Genomic DNA, 16,172 nt, shown 5'->3' with positions numbered 1-16,172 from the left:
GAAGTTAAGGACTCACCGAAACCATGAAATAGATTTTGGGCACTCATTTCAAACCCTGGAAAAGAAAATGCCTATATACTGTTTGGAATACTCCCATCAAATAAGGTGGCACTCAATCCCTTTTACCATATGAAATTTTGACATCTTCTGCCTGGGGTAGCCTCCTAGAAAAGATTCTTTATATTGCAGTACATGCCTTATATATAGGCACGCATATTTCTTTTTTGACACAAACAGGAAATGTGAAATAACACATTCTAATGTTCATTTTTCATGTTTTGAAAGGTGCGAGGTGCATTTTTCTACCATGTTTCGTCATGATATGATGCAAAATGAATTACAAAATGCAAAATAAACTATTAAACATGAAATGTAGAGTTTATTTACTAATGCGACACTTTCTGAAGTGTGAATTACTCTGAGAATTATGCAAATCATGGAAAATAGATTAATTCTGCTATAAATATTTCAGAAGCAAAAATGGATTCCTTTATACAGGAATAGACTGTACTCTGATAACTATGTAAATGTACTATTAGAAAGGAAATCTTCATTTTGTGTAATAAGTGTAGTTTTGAAAATGACATTTAGGGTTATATTCATCATTTTAACACTGCATTCAGGGTACCAAGCTGGAAAAACTTAAATTGCGGGAAAATGTAAAATCAAGGAAACTTTAATAGCAATTGTTATGTTGGGACCATCAAGATTGAATGTATAATACAGGAAAATGTAAAATTTGGGGTTCCACTGTATATGTACATAAGCACCCATGAGAACAGAATCAAAAGTTGTTGAAAACAAATCAAATCATTAAAAATGGAGTTCTGCTTTAAAAGTATTAAAGTTGTCTCACTCTGTTATGTTTATTGTTTTGTCATTCCCCACCCTGACAAGTCTTCCACTGAAGTCTGCCTGAGAAACCTGTTATACTGAGAGAGAGAAGAGATTTTCCTCACATTTTTCAAGCAGAACTCTCAGGCAGTTGGCAATGGTCACACCAAGAAACATCTGAGAAGATAACACAGCAGAATGATACTAATGTCGGTGCTGATTCAAGTCATTAAAGCTGCAAAGTCTGTTTTTTAACATTAAAGCTGCGGATCATGCTATTCTCTTCTTTTAGGTCTGACAATTCAGTTGTGGAACTTAATTTAGACCCAGTTTCAAGTTTCCCTGTATGTTTATTATAATCCCTAAGAAAGTTTGTTGTAAGTTATACCAATCTGGACACAACAAGAAAAGTAAAATATCCCCTATCAATGTCCAAGTGAAAACTTGCACGATCTTTTCAGCCTTCATAGCAACACCAGTATGAAACAGTGTCAGCTAGGCTATGTAGCTGACCTAGAAGTCTAGGAAGTATAGCTGTAAGCTGGTTGGTTTGTTCTCCTCACTGAGGATGCCATTATGTGAAGGACTGTTAAAATTACACCAATTCAACACATTTCGCATTTTTGGACATCGTGAAAATTCAGTGTCCCTAATCTTTATAAATGAATATCAGGATTTACTGTTTAATTACCCTTAACCCCCCCCCCCTCCCTCCAACACCCTAATACCAGGTACTGAACTCAAGTGGCATGGGATTCTGAAATTATACATCCTAAGGATTAGTGAACAAGAAATGCACACACAAACAAAAAAAAAATACACTTTTTTATATCTTCAAGCATGCACAATCTTCATTACAAAGAAATGTCAGAGAAGGATTATACACAATGAGTCCAATAAATAAAATAAATCATAAAGAGAGAAATATTTGTTCTTCTTGGGTTAGGCTTCAGACCTAATTGCATAAAAAACAACAGCATAACATGACCTGGGTGCTGAATGTATATAATGAAGAGAAAAAAACAGTCTATGATAAACAAGGAAATGTGAAGAAAGAATAAAGAATAAAAGTAGATACAATATTTTTTTAAAAAAAATATTATTTAATAACAATGCATTGATAATGAATGTTATGCGTTATTCTACCACTTTATAATGGTACTGCTAGGTCTGAAAATACAGTATATTTGCACATTTGCCTATTTTTGTTCATTAATATACAGGGTCATCTGTTTGGGATGTCAGAAAAGTAAAACGCTATTAACTAGAAACTATGAACATTTATTGGTTGTAAACGGTACAGACATGTGTAGGAGAGTCGGGAGTTTATGTCACACTCGAAAATTTGGCATACCACACGACACACTGAGCACGTTGTTGTGGTGTAACGACCATCTTCACTCCACTCTGTATCAACACTGAACACTGAGCGTGCGCGTACCGCCTCTATACATGCCATCTGCTGATTGCACTATGAACTACTGCTGCATTGTCTCGCGGAAGTCATTGTTGCAAACTCCCATCTTCGCCATGTACATTACCGCAAATTGCATCGATACATATACATTAACATAAAAGCTACAGCGTTATATTTTTCTGACATCCCAAACGGATGACCCTGTAGTATGGGGTAATAATATTTTATTAACAAGAAACCCTTAAAACTCAGTCCCTCTGCTCATGACCTCCATTTTCGAAGGTTCCTCACATAAAAAGAACAGTAAACATGCTTTTTAGTAGTTAATGACTAGCAAGGGACACTCCTGTACCATAACACCACAAACACTACTGTAAAATTCTTACCTTGAACACTTCTTCAGCAGTACTGAGCCAGCTAGGCTGGGCAAAGTACACACTTTCAGAGACCAGGTATCCAGTGCAAACACTGGATGTGAAAGCCCGTGGAAAGACGAGGATAAACTGGCCAGGTTCCTGCACTGTGTGGCACAGGGACACTCCGTGGTTGACCAAAAGACTTGGAGGAACCTGGAGGAGATAAGAGTGGAAACAGTTATGTTGAAATGGATTACATCCATGAGACAAACTGCACAGTACATCACTATACTCTGTCCCAGCATTCTGTGGAGCAAGCAAACAAAGACAGGTCCTCCACACAAGTAGGGATTTAAGAGGGCTCAACCAATGAATGCACGAGAAGGAGCAATGTGGCTACAGCTACCCGCTGTTTGGAGCAATGTGCACTGCTTTGTTCTGCACACTCACTTTCTCCCCTTCTCTACCATTATGCATAGTGTTGCTCCAGCGACTCCTGGGATGCAGCATATTTATCTTAATTTTGATAAGACGTGAGGAGCGAGAAAATTCATTGTTCTATTTCAGACTGATATATAACCATTAATATTCATGGTGCAATAGCGCTCAGCCAAATACCGCATTTACGCAGTGTATAACGCGTACCCTGGATTTTGATGAGGAAAAGCGACATAAAAGTATACCTCGTGCAATTCAGGTTCAAGAAATGGCTTTCTTAGTTGTAGGTCGTAAAGCAGTTGCTATGTGGATCAAGACAAGAATATAGTCTTGTGTATACTATGAGTCACCAACTTAGGCCCCCTCCCTTCTCCCTCCACTTTGCATTCCAAAGGTTTCATTTATGCAACCATCTTGTCTTTTCTGTAAAAGAAGAAAGTGAGATCCAAATGTGAGTGAGGGCGAGTTGTACTGCTGCTTTCAAATTACATGTTCTGTGGTATATTCATAGAACAACAGGGTTGCACCAGAATGGCACGCTTTACTCAAGGTCTCAAAATCGCTGATACAAATTGAAAAATCATGGGAAACAACCATTTCACTTTTTATATGCGTTTTTTTAAAAATATATATTATTACTAAAGAAACCCAACCTGGTAAATTGTATTTGTGTCTATTATATATGTGTTATACGCAGTGACATAGTGAAACATGAGTGGTTTTATGTTGGCTGTCCAAATTATTCAGTGCATAATATGCACCACAGTAATTGGGGGCAAAAATTTTCGGAAAAAAATGAGCACTATACACAAGTAAATATGGAAGTTTTAATTTTGGGTGAAGTGAGGTGATGACATCAAATCTCATTGCCCCTGTTCTACTTTGGCTTTCGAGACCAGATCCCACTACTTCTTTTCACAGAATGCCCTAATTGTCCTCACAATGCTGGGTCAACATCGACATTTTGAAGCTTCCACCAGCAATTGAGCTAGGATCCATTTTCACCACTACGAGGGAGACTCATGCAAACAATTCTTCACACATATTTATCCCACCTTAAAAGTTAAAGGATAACACTACATTTTGGAAACAAAAGGCACAATGTTATATTGAGAGATATTAATTATGATCAAGGCAAAGATTTCTACGCTTACTGCAAAATTTCAATTAATATTTTGTGAAAAAACAAATATTAATTAGATCTGTCATTTAACTACAAAGTCCATTGTTGTCACATAATATCCACATGCAATTAATAAAAACTGAACATTTTATACACATTGCATGGGTTATTGGTAGTGAACAAAAAATATTCAATCAATATTAGTAGATAAATTCAAGCTGATTCCTTAAGAATACTATCTTTGTAAGAACTTACCATTGCCGTGTCTGAAGGAAGCCATATCGTCTTGCTTTTTAAATACCTAGGTACTAACTTTGTCATTGCTTTACGGAACTGTGAACTGTAACTATCTGGAATTCCATACCTGTTGATAATATGAAATGTTGCTCATTTTATTAGATCGAAAAAAGAAGTTCATTGCATGCATACATACATCTTTGTTTTTACAAAAACAGAAACAGCTATGGAAAATCAGGGTCAAGAATAAAATGAAATAGATTGAATGGATGAATGACAACTAATCAGAGCAAAAATATCAACAGACAAACTGAAGAAAATAAAAGTCAAAAAGGAAGAGGCTGAATAAAATAAATGGTAACAAAAGAGTATGAACATAATATGCATATATTTCTTAATTTAAATTTATCTTGTAATACACAGCTGAAAAACAAAACACACAAACAAAAAGATTTTCATTTCACAAACATTACTGTTGCAAATTCAGGATTTCATTTCATTATTCAGTAGAGTATAACCTAGAAGGAACTACACTGGTCAAAACAATTCTGGGAGCAAGCAAGAAATCCCAAAACCAAAGTTGGAAAGTCAAAAGTAGCAATGTATGTTGATGAAGTGAGTGTGTCCTCAACCAGTACAATTCATCTGTGATGAATCATCAGCATGAAGAGCTCTCTAGTGACACCATAAGGCACGTGGCAGAATTTGTGATATGAGGAGCAATCACGAGGTCACTTGGGAACACTGGTTGTTTGGTGCTGGCATACCGTTAAGTGCAGGTGGGATTCAGTTGAGTAGTGTTGAATAGGAACGATGGCAGAACAACACGATTTAGGGGAATCTAGCTCATGGAGAGCCATTGGGAGGATGGAAGCAGGGCAAACACAACGTGAGGTGGCTGCAGCCCTTGGTGTGTCACGCAGTGTCATTTCCAGGTTGTGGACACGATTTCAACAGACAGGTACAGTACAAAGGAGGCCTGGGCAAGGTCGCCCACGGTCAACAACAGTTAGGGAAGACCGGTACTTGGCATTGTCGGATCACAGGAAAAGGCAGCGGCATTATCGGCTCACAGGAAAAGGCAGCAAACTGCAACTGACTTGCAACGTGGCCTTGTTTTGGCAACAGGTTGAAGTGTCTTGGGCCAAACTGTACGAAATTGCCTGTGGGAAAGGGGTCTTTATGCAAGAAGACCAATGGTGTGTGTCCCTCTGAATGCCCAACACCATAGGGCCCGCAGACAGTGGGCTGTGGAACATCGTGAGTGGGGACATGGAGACTGGAGTTCAGTTCTCTTCTTGGATGAGTCGCGTTTCAGTCTCCAGTCAGATAATCGACGCATTCTCATCTGGAGGGAACGTGGGACTCGCAATTATCCCACACATGTGCGCGAAGTGTCTCAGTATGGTGGCGGTGGCTTAATGGTATGGGCAGGGATCAGTGTTGGTCGACGTACCCCCCTGCACATTATCCGGAACGGTACTTTGACAGCCTTACGGTACCGGGATGAGATCCTCAGGCCTCATGTTGTCCCAATGGCTGCAGATATCGGTGATCGTTTCATTTTTGTGGACGATAATGCCCGACCTCACCGAGCACGTCTGGTTGACGCCATGCTACGGGATGAGGGTATCGAACGAATGGTATGGCCAGCGTCCTCCCCAGACTTGAATCCCATTGAACATGTGTGGGACACACTCGGAAGATGCATTGCTGCTCGGCCAGCGCCACCTACAACTCTGCAACAGTTGGAAATGGCCCTTCTGGAGGAATGGGTGAATATCCCGTAGGCTGTCGTTCATAACCTTATTGGTTCCATGCCAAACCGATGTGCAGCTGTCATAGCAGTTCATGGCGAACACACGCCTTATTAGAGGTATGGATCTGTTGCGTATCTGTCCATTTCTGTTGTCTTATCACCGTGCTGTTCTCCTGATTTTGTGCAGTACCTTGCAGAAATCACACCTAGAACTCTGTTGTGCTAATGACTCAATAGACATGTATTGTACTGGTTGAGGACACACTCACCTAATCAAAATACATTGCTACTTTTGACTTACCAACTTTGGTTTTGGGATTTCTTGCTTGCTCCCCTAATTTTTTTGACCAGTGTAAACGAAATAAATTCAAGGCAAGGTAACTGTGGACAATCACTTTCATAACCTCAATATCTAAGTTTATTTTGATTTTTTTTGTATCCTCTTGTACTGTGGACATACAGAAATAATGAAAATTTATACAACAGTGAAACTTTTATATTTCAATGAGTGTTTTTTTTTTCCTGAGTGTCTAAAATATATCCTCCAAAACTTGAATTCCTTCCTTTTTTAATATCATCTCTGAATTGTTCAGCAACTGTATCATTTTGGAACTACACTGTGCATAAGTAGTTTGTGTAAGTAAGGATCCATTGGTGCATAGTAATATTACTTGCAACTGAAGATTACAAACTAATGAAAGTATATTTATTTTGGTTACTCAGCATCACTTTCCTGCCATTTGTGGCTAATCACAACAATGAGGATGAGTGATGATATGCATAGGCGTAGCTACGGGGTGTGCCTAGGCACAACCTAATGGGCTGCTTTATCAAAGAGAATTAAAGACAGATATTTCAATAGGGAAAATAAGCGGCAGTTTATAAGAAGTTGAAAATGTCATTACTTGGTACAAACGTGTGCATTATCGCTGATGAAACGAGTGTCTATAGATTTTCGATTTCTGTATGTCATTGGAGAAAGAAGATATTTACTGAATTATGCTCTGTACTACAGCGCTGTTCTTCTATACCTGTCACAAGACGTGTGAGAGAGAGCTTTCTCCAAGCTTACCCAAGTTAAAACTAAATTAAGAGCAACTCAGAAGCAGGATAGATTGGAAGCCCTGCTTTTGCTATTTGTGGAACAGGAAAATGCTTACTCTATTGATGTAAATAAGTTATTGATGAGTTTAAGAACATTGTACCGTTTGACAGATGTCTCTTGTTATAGATGACGTGTATTTTGATGTATTTGTTTGTAACATTTATGAACATCTTGTGTGTGTGTAATTTCTATGCAATTTGATTTTTTTCTACTACATATATTCAGAAATTTTCAACACTGTCATTTAGTGAATTTATATTCCTTTACAAACATCAGTGCAGTTAAAGAGCCAAGTGATTGTGTTGCAAAATATGCTATTAAGATGGTACAAGACCTTATTTTTTTACTCTGTGCCAAATATAAAGCTCTAACTACGCCTATGATGATATGATGAAATTGAAGAAAGGACAGTCAGCAAGAACAGCCAGGCCTGGACTCAAACCTGGGGACTTCGGTGGAGAAATCAAAAGTCGACCTCTCAACATGACGTAGCATTGAGCCAGCAAATTTGAACATAAATATAACAGACATCTAGTGAGCCAGCTTCAAATCAAGAAGCACAACCATGAGCAAAATTGATCTTTTACCTTTTATATTTGGTCTGGTATAAAAATTAATAGAATACCATTCAACAGCCTTCTATAACTTACCAAAATTAATCGGTAAATAAAATAAGTTCTTTTTACAAAAGTTACATGGAATTATTATCTATTTGTGTAAGAAGAAACATTTATTATAAACAAATATCTTACACTAAATTGTTTTGATAGTATATCTGGCACATACTTAACTGCAACTTTCTATTCAGGTTTCAAAGCTGTATTTATTCCTCTCTCTTTCTCTCTTTTTTCCAGATTAGGACAATTTATTCATTGGATCCCACTAGGAACCCACAATAACATTATGTATCTTATGTGTGACAGAAAAACACACAACTTACCATATTTTACTAGCGCCAGTGTGCAGGTACTCTACCCATGGCAAACCGTGGGGATCACGGTACCAGCAACAGGCAGTGAACAACATTCCCACATGCAATGTTGGAACAGTCACCCCTAAAACAGAGAAACAAATGTGAGAATCTTACTCCAAAAACAAAGGTACAAAAACTTGCACCAGGTCCTTCAAAAATTGTGAGTAGTGTGAAAGATAATGTACAATAGCACACTTGTTCAGATAATAGGATACCCTATTCAATTCTTTACCTCTATTAAGTTTGAAGGAGACTGTTTCATTTAGGAAATCTACTGACTCCTCTTGTTATTTTTTTTTTTCTTTATAAAAGGGAATTTTGAAAATTCTGTGACTTCATATTGTGAGGAAATTGTCTGAATTGGGTCAGGCAAAGGATAGCTTGCTAATACTGAGATGCTTTCTAGGTACTCACCTAGATACACTGTAAGGTTGTAATCCTAAATTTCGTCAAGTTCACTTGGCTACTTCAAGGATATATTATGAAACAGGAGCACTCTCCTGCAGTCTCCAATATATTTCATATTTTATTCCTGACATGAATCTTTTCTTATGTTCTACAACAAACCATGGGCATTGAAACTAGGAGGGGGGGGGGCAGAGCCCCTCCAGTTTTCGGTTGGGCCCCGAAGGAAAATTGATGTTTCTGGATGAAAGTAGAAAGATTAAATAATGAGTCCGCTATTTAGCATTCAAAGTCCAACAATTAAAAATATTAGCAAATAGCATATACCCTCCACATGTTTTACTGTTAGTCAAGAATATCCCTCTATATAATATTTATCAATTAATTTCATATTGGTTGAGCTTCTTTAAAGTTCTCCCCGCCTAGTCTTTATGAATCCATTATCTCAGGAAGTGACTTTCTCCATTAACCCATCTAAATCTTCATCCATAGTCATATTGGAGTTTGTTGTTAGCTACATCAATATCATCATGTCATCATCGTCGCGATTAGCCAAAAGTGCCAAATAGGTATTTATATACAAGTGTGGTTTACAAAATTGGCAAATTAAGAGGGCATACACATATATGCATGTGTGTGTGTTTTCAAAGCAAGTTAATTACAATTTTCAAAGGTTAAACTGAAGGGTGTGTTGTTTATTCTTATATTTGTACTACTAAAAAACTCTTGCCACCCCCCCCCCCCCCACCCTGCAACCACAATGGACCCTTCCTTGTCAGCTGCCAAGGCCACGACAGACGATGAAAGAGTAAATTTCATGTGAATACAATGAAACTCATTCTATTACACAGTGTGTCCACGCTAGAGAGATCGAGAAATAAATGCTCACCATTTAAAACCAGATAAGGATATTGCTGTATTTTTCATATGACAGGAAAGGGAAACTCTCCGAGATTGTGCAACACTGTTTTCAGACAGCTACACGGTCGCGCATGTGCGTCAATAGCTTTTGTCTCGAAAGGAAGCCAGGCGCCATTCAGTAGTCGATCGCGCAGTGGAAAACATGTGGACACCGCAACAGAAAGTTCAGTGCGTGTTATGGCTAGCAGAAGAGAAATCTGTTACTAGGGTTCAACGCCGTGTTCGTCGTACGTGGAATGTGGATCCACCTGGTCATAAAGCGATTCTCCAATGGGACAGAACACTCCGAGAAACAGGTTCTTTACTACCGCAAACCGGCAAACATGCGAAAGTGTCTGTGAATGAGGCAACAATCGAACGTGTAAGAACGGCATTTGCAAGGAGTCCAAGGAAGTCTATCCGAAGAGCTAGTTCCGAACTTCAAATTCCTAGATCGACTATTCACAAGGTCTTACACAAGCGACTCCATTTGACTGCTTACAAGATCGAGCTTCATCACCACATAAAGCCAAATGATCGTCTGCTTAGGGCACATTTTGCAGCTGAAATGCTTCTGCGAATTGAAAATGACAACTCGTATCTGGACAAGATTGTTTTCTCGGATGAAGCAACCTTTCATTTATGCGGCAAAATCAATAGGCATAACTGCCGGATATGGGGTTCAGAGATTCCCCATGTTATTCAAGAACATGAGAGACACACGCCTAAAGTGAATGTCTGGTGTGGATTGACGAGGAACTCTTTCATTGGACCATTCTTCTTCTTAGAGGCTACAGTCACAGGACATGTGTATCTGGACATGTTACAGAACTTCGCCATACACCAATTTCCCCCAGGATCGATTTTCCAGCAAGATGGAGCACCGGCCCATTATCATCGACACGTGCGTGACTTCTTGGATGAACGTTTTCCCGATATGTGGATTGAAAGAGAAGGACCCCTTGCCTGGCCACCCAGGTCACCCGATTTGCTCCCCTTTGGATTTTTTTTCTGGGGATATGTTAAGGACGTTGTTTATCAAGGAGTCAGACCAAGAAATTTGCAGGAACTGAGGGACCGCATCACAAATGCAGTAGCGCTTGTGACTCCCCAAATGCTAGAGAACACTTGGCGGGAAGTTGAATACCGTTTAGATGTGTGCAGAGCCACCAAAGGTGCACATATCGAGTTACATTGAACATCATCTGTAACTCTGTGAGTTTTGTATCAAGTAAAAGTAAAAGTTTATGTTACCAATACATTCTGTTCACTAGAAATTATCACTTATTTCTCGATCCCTCTAGCGTGGACACCCTGTACACATATATAAATAAAACACTTTAAATTCTGACATACCCATTACAGGCCCCATGCTTCGCAATATAGATCCGCTATTGTTAGTGAAGACCTTGAGATTCCAAGGGTGCTTTGCGAATGGGCTGTTCTTGCTGACCGGGAACCCATAGCCCCACACGCTGGAGTCAATGCTTCCAGAGTGGACACAGACATGGTGGTTCCTCCCGACTACAAGACGCCAGTATTCTTGTTCTACTTCGCTTGCGGATGGTTCCGTGCTCCTGAACCACATGCTCATAGTGTTTCTTGCTATTCTGTAGAATGCATTCAGAGGCATAGTTCGACCCTGGAAGAATAAATATTATTGTTAAGAATTATAATAACAACAATGTTCAAAGATGCATGCACACTAGTGACAATAACATAACTATACATGAGTAAAAGTTATGAACACACGAACATGATGAAGCTGTCAATAATAAAGATAAATGAATGATGGAAAGCATATAGAGATCTCTAAAAAGCCATTTTTGTGGTTGTGATGATCACATGTGCGATATTTATGTTCATGGCAAAAACATGGATAAAATCCAAATGTCTGTTCAGAATAACAAAAAATTGTATTGATTTCGGTGGCTAAAACCAGTTGCTCATGCAAAGCAGGAATGGTACTGACTAACTGGTATCTGATTAGTAGAGCCACATAGTTATGGTGAATAAAAGGTCAAGATTTCGGTACAAAAATTGGGCATGTTTCAGGATCAACAGAGGTACAAAAATTGCATTTCAGTGTTAAAATAGTGAATAAAAACCTATATTTGATTGAAAAGCTACGTACATTTATTACACAAAATTAAAATTTCATTTCTAATAGCACATTTATGTAGTTATCAAAGTATTAAGTTTATTTCTGTGTAAAGGAATCCGTTTTTCCTCTCAAATATTTACAGCAGAATTAATCAATTTCCCATGATTTGCATAATTCACAGGATAATTCATACCTCAGAAGGTGTCGCGTTGGTAAATAAACCTTGAATTTCGTATTTAAGAGTTTATTTCACTTTTACAGTTCACTTCGCCTCATTTCGTGACAAAACATGGTAGCAAAATGCACCTCACACCTTTCAAAAACATGAAAAATTAACACTACAATGTGTTATTTCACATTTCGTGTTTTTGACAAAAACGAAACATGCATACCCCTACTGCTTCGTATCAGCTGACATGTGTGTATTCCTTCATAGGTAAAATAACCAATAATTTTGCTGATCTGGTATGTCTAAAAGGCTATGAAAGCCTATTTCTCCCTCCTCTATGGATGGCAAGAGTGAACTTTGTTTCTGGAATTTTGGGAAATATTAAAATACCCTCTGATAGGTTACAACAGTACACTGGAGGATATACACCCTTACCTTGACAATGCACTCTTCACACTCGTCCGACGTATCGTTATCTGATTCATCTTCGCTCCCTTCTTCACCAGATGACTTATTCAGCCTCTCTGTCCACTCATTCTCCACTTCATCAAACAGCTTCTTCCTTTCACCTAATTGGTGGTAAAATTAAAAGCATTTGCAAAACACCATGAGCGAGTATAAACTGTTTCAGTGAATCAGACTACAGAACTTTGATTACGCAATCTTCACAGGTACGGCTGAATGGTTACCCTTTCCCCCCAAAATGGGACTTAATTCTAACATTTTGATGGGTTGGAAGCAGGATAATTAAATGTACAATCAGTAATTTACTCTGATAAGCTTCCTTTTCATTTTTCCACGCAAATTTTCTTCGCGATTGATTTTGCCACCCGTCTGGTGGCTTCATCAGGCATGTATTGTGCGAAGAAAATTTGCTCGGAAATATGAAAAGTAAGCTTATCAGAGTAAATTACCTATCTCTGAATAACCGCCAAACAGATATCTTTAGATACAATGTACAATCGGTATAAAATCAGGATTCCATTGTTCAACACTTGATCTTCAGATTATCCCTAATAATCAATATGGATAAATCAATGAAAGTCAGGGAAAATGATTACTTGGTAGTACAAGGGAGAGTCGAATGAAAACCTTCATTTTCTTTCTTTTTTATCTAGTAGATTTATGCAAGTAAAGTTGCACAAGTTTGCTACATTTTAGCATAGTCCCATTGCTAGTCCACATACAAGTCTGAGTTAGCACATGTATATCTCAACAAGAAGAATATTCGGAATTGATGTGCAGTCAATTACGAGCCACTGCGAAGGTCTTTCCACCCATATGCATGCGGACTGAGGCCACTGTTGAACTTCGTCCTCTATTTGTAAAATTGCTCACGGTAAGCATGCATAGATATTTGAATTTCATTTGTTGTAGAAAGTCTAAGTTTAAGGCTTCCAGAGGGCAAGAAACCACTGCTCTTCGCTAGTGCATGTGTATGCAGGAGGCGCCATCTTTAAAATGTCAAAAATGGAGTTGTGAAGCTCACTTGATCAGGTTGTTTTGTAAATAACAGTCGATACCTCATGTAAATTTGAGCTGTTTATTGTCTGTCCCGTAATTAATGTCTGATTTTTATGGTTTTAATTTGACTCTCCCTCGTACATTCCTAAACAGTACAATTATTTAACCATCTGTAACTAGAAATTGACTCCTAGTAATTTCTCATAGAGCAAAAAATGTAATTGGTTATACTGACTTTTTCTCTGCAAATCAGAAGTTAGTGATACATCTAACACCTTGTGTAAAAATAGGGAATATGATGGTTACAACAATTAACATTTACTATAAAATTACATATTTAAAAAAAATCCTAAATATGATAAGTTTCTGTTCTTAATTTTCATATACAAACTATCATACAATATAGCAACTCGTATTGGAGGTTCTCCTGAGAACCATAAAATGTCACAGAATCAAGAGTTGGCTGTATGTCATAAATATACTCAGCTGCCTCAGTAGGTGAGCACATTAAATTCTTGTCTTTCAATCTAGCTACCGAAAAAGGCACGGATTATTATTTGCAAGTGGCCCTTCATCACTCATCCTCATCATTGTGATTAGCCAAAAAATGGCAGAATGACACAAAAGAAGAAAATGATAAAAAATATAGAATCACACCCTGGGAGTTCTATATGCTTCACATAGTGTGTAAGTTAGGGATGAGGTTGATAGTGCAGTGGTACAGCATTGATATAGAAAACCACAGAGACAAGTTCAATTCTGGTCTGACCAATAATTCTCGCATGACTTTTCAATAAGTTACTTCATACAGTTCAATTCACACCACCAGGTGTTAAGTATATTATCACTTACCTGGAGAAAGGGTGTCGTAAGGCAACAGGTACTTGCAGTAAATATCATCCAACTTTGTGACTCTGTCCTGCGCAGACTTGGGTATCTTCATTGCATCAGCAACCCTCTGCCACCTCTTCTTCTCTATAACTTCTTTCAAGCCACCCAAGGTCTGGACAGTTTGGTACAGCCTTGGCAGGTCCACCTCCATTCCTCCGATCTAAAGGAACAGGGGAACAAATAATTATCACAGAGATTAAATACCGTATTTACACATGAATAATGCACACCCTGGTTTTTGATGAGGAAAAGCAAAAAAAAATTACATCTCCTGTATAATGCAGAGTACATTTCAGGTTCAAGAAATGGCTTTAGGAAGTTATTTTCTATTATTTCTCTTTCTTCTTCTTCTCCCCTCTCATTTCGTGAATTTTAAATGCATTTGCTAGCATAACTTTCACATTAAAATTTCCTGACATGGTCCTTATAGCAAGTTCGCCAATCGAAAATACGGTCTAGCAAGTTCGCCAATCGAAAATACGGTCAATGGAAAAATCACATTATTTTTAACAGGAATCTTCAGCAATATTATTGCTTTATTCTGTGGTTTTAAAACAATATAAATATACAATATAAAAATATATGATGATGTATTTGAAACACAACTGTATTTTCAAATGCTGACCAACTATTGTATTGTAGAAAGCCTACTCTGAAAAGAAGTGAATGACTTATACAGAAAAACTTTGCAGTGTATTTCATATAACAGTGAAGTAAAATAAAGAAAAACACATTAGCACTTAATTGCTAATAGTTTTTCTTGTATGTACGCATTGCTTGCATTGTAGAATTATTTTCCTGTAGTTTACGGTTATTACAAGCATAAGAAATTTTAAGAACACTGGAATAAAATAATGAAAATGGTAACATATATCCCGTATGGAGTTTTCTTTTTCACAAATGGAGTAAGCCACCATCTTTAAAATTTAATGTAACAGAAAACATCGAGAGACTTTGTGAAAACAATAATGAATTTGAATTACCTGATGATATTTGGGATTCATAATTTTAAAAAATATATATATATCTCAAATAAAAATAAAACAGACTGCTTCTTTTCACAGTTAAGTTGCTATATTACAACAATGTAACATTGACAACATCCATTATATAACGGATTCTTTTTGTTTAAAAAATTACTAACCATTGTTATAACTATCTTTAGTCAAAATGAAAATAAATGTCTGACGAAAGGAGCGTGTGTTCTCCTGAAACGTCACAAAGAAAAACTGTTTTCTTATGCTTGTAATAACCGTAAACTACAGGAAAATAATACTTAATTTCTAATTGCAAGTTTTATTGAAATTCAACTAATCTCTTGTAGCTTATGAAAAAATCGAGCTTTCATTTTCAGAGTAAAAATTACTTTTTGGTCATTTTTTGACACTTTTTCTGTCATCAACTTCCGAGCTCTACTGATAAACCAGTATGCCTATATCAGCCAATACTGATAAAGTAATAATTAATGTGTTTCATCCTTAATATAGACTGTAGTATTCATAAATGTGGCTGCTCTGGTCCAGTGATAAAATTCAAGTATGGTTTGTGCAGAATTCTCCTCCAATTTTGATGTGTTCAATACAAATATGTTCAAGATCACAGATGTAAAAAATTCATCTACCTTCACATGCAAAAAAATGCAATACTAAAAAAAATGCATCTACTTACCCAAGGTGGGTGAACGAAAGAGATACTTTGCGTTTCCAGGTACTTCTTGATAGCCATCATCTCTTTCATGTTAGGACCCCAGCGATGCAACATTTTGTGGACGTACTGATTGTATGCCATAAAACGCATGTCATCACTCACTTTGCATTCAGGCTGAATATTAACAAGAAACAGGTATTACTTTTATGTTTATATATGGCATTGGAATAATTAGATCATAACAACGCTGTCTGTATGGCATGGGAGACCTTGGTTCAATTCCTAGGGTGGCTAATTTAAAGTGGGATTTTTCCGAGTAATGTACAGTCACTGACATTTCTGGGTAGTAA

General features: G+C 37.5%; 1 protein-coding gene across 3 annotated transcripts in view; it reads right to left on the bottom strand.

Annotated features, from left to right (window-relative positions):
* LOC145987746 (uncharacterized) overlaps positions 1-16,172 on the bottom strand; it is a 140,126-nt gene that overhangs the window by 34,882 nt on the left and 89,072 nt on the right. For all 3 annotated transcript variants that reach the window (XM_083122409.1, XM_083122408.1, XM_083122410.1), the window contains exons 13-19: positions 15,844-15,996; positions 14,137-14,335; positions 12,256-12,389; positions 10,904-11,189; positions 8,210-8,324; positions 4,424-4,532; positions 2,638-2,820 (exon numbers count right to left, since the gene is read on the bottom strand). In XM_083122409.1, the coding sequence (XP_082978535.1) occupies positions 2,638-2,820; positions 4,424-4,532; positions 8,210-8,324; positions 10,904-11,189; positions 12,256-12,389; positions 14,137-14,335; positions 15,844-15,996 (1,179 nt within the window). The remainder of the gene's footprint in view (positions 1-2,637; positions 2,821-4,423; positions 4,533-8,209; positions 8,325-10,903; positions 11,190-12,255; positions 12,390-14,136; positions 14,336-15,843; positions 15,997-16,172) is intronic.

The sequence above is a fragment of the Lepisma saccharinum genome, chromosome 5 (genome assembly GCF_977018435.1).
Source record: "Lepisma saccharinum chromosome 5, izLepSacc3.1, whole genome shotgun sequence".
Classification (NCBI taxonomy): Eukaryota; Metazoa; Arthropoda; class Insecta; order Zygentoma; family Lepismatidae; genus Lepisma; species Lepisma saccharinum.
This window is presented reverse-complemented; position numbering and strand designations above follow the sequence as displayed.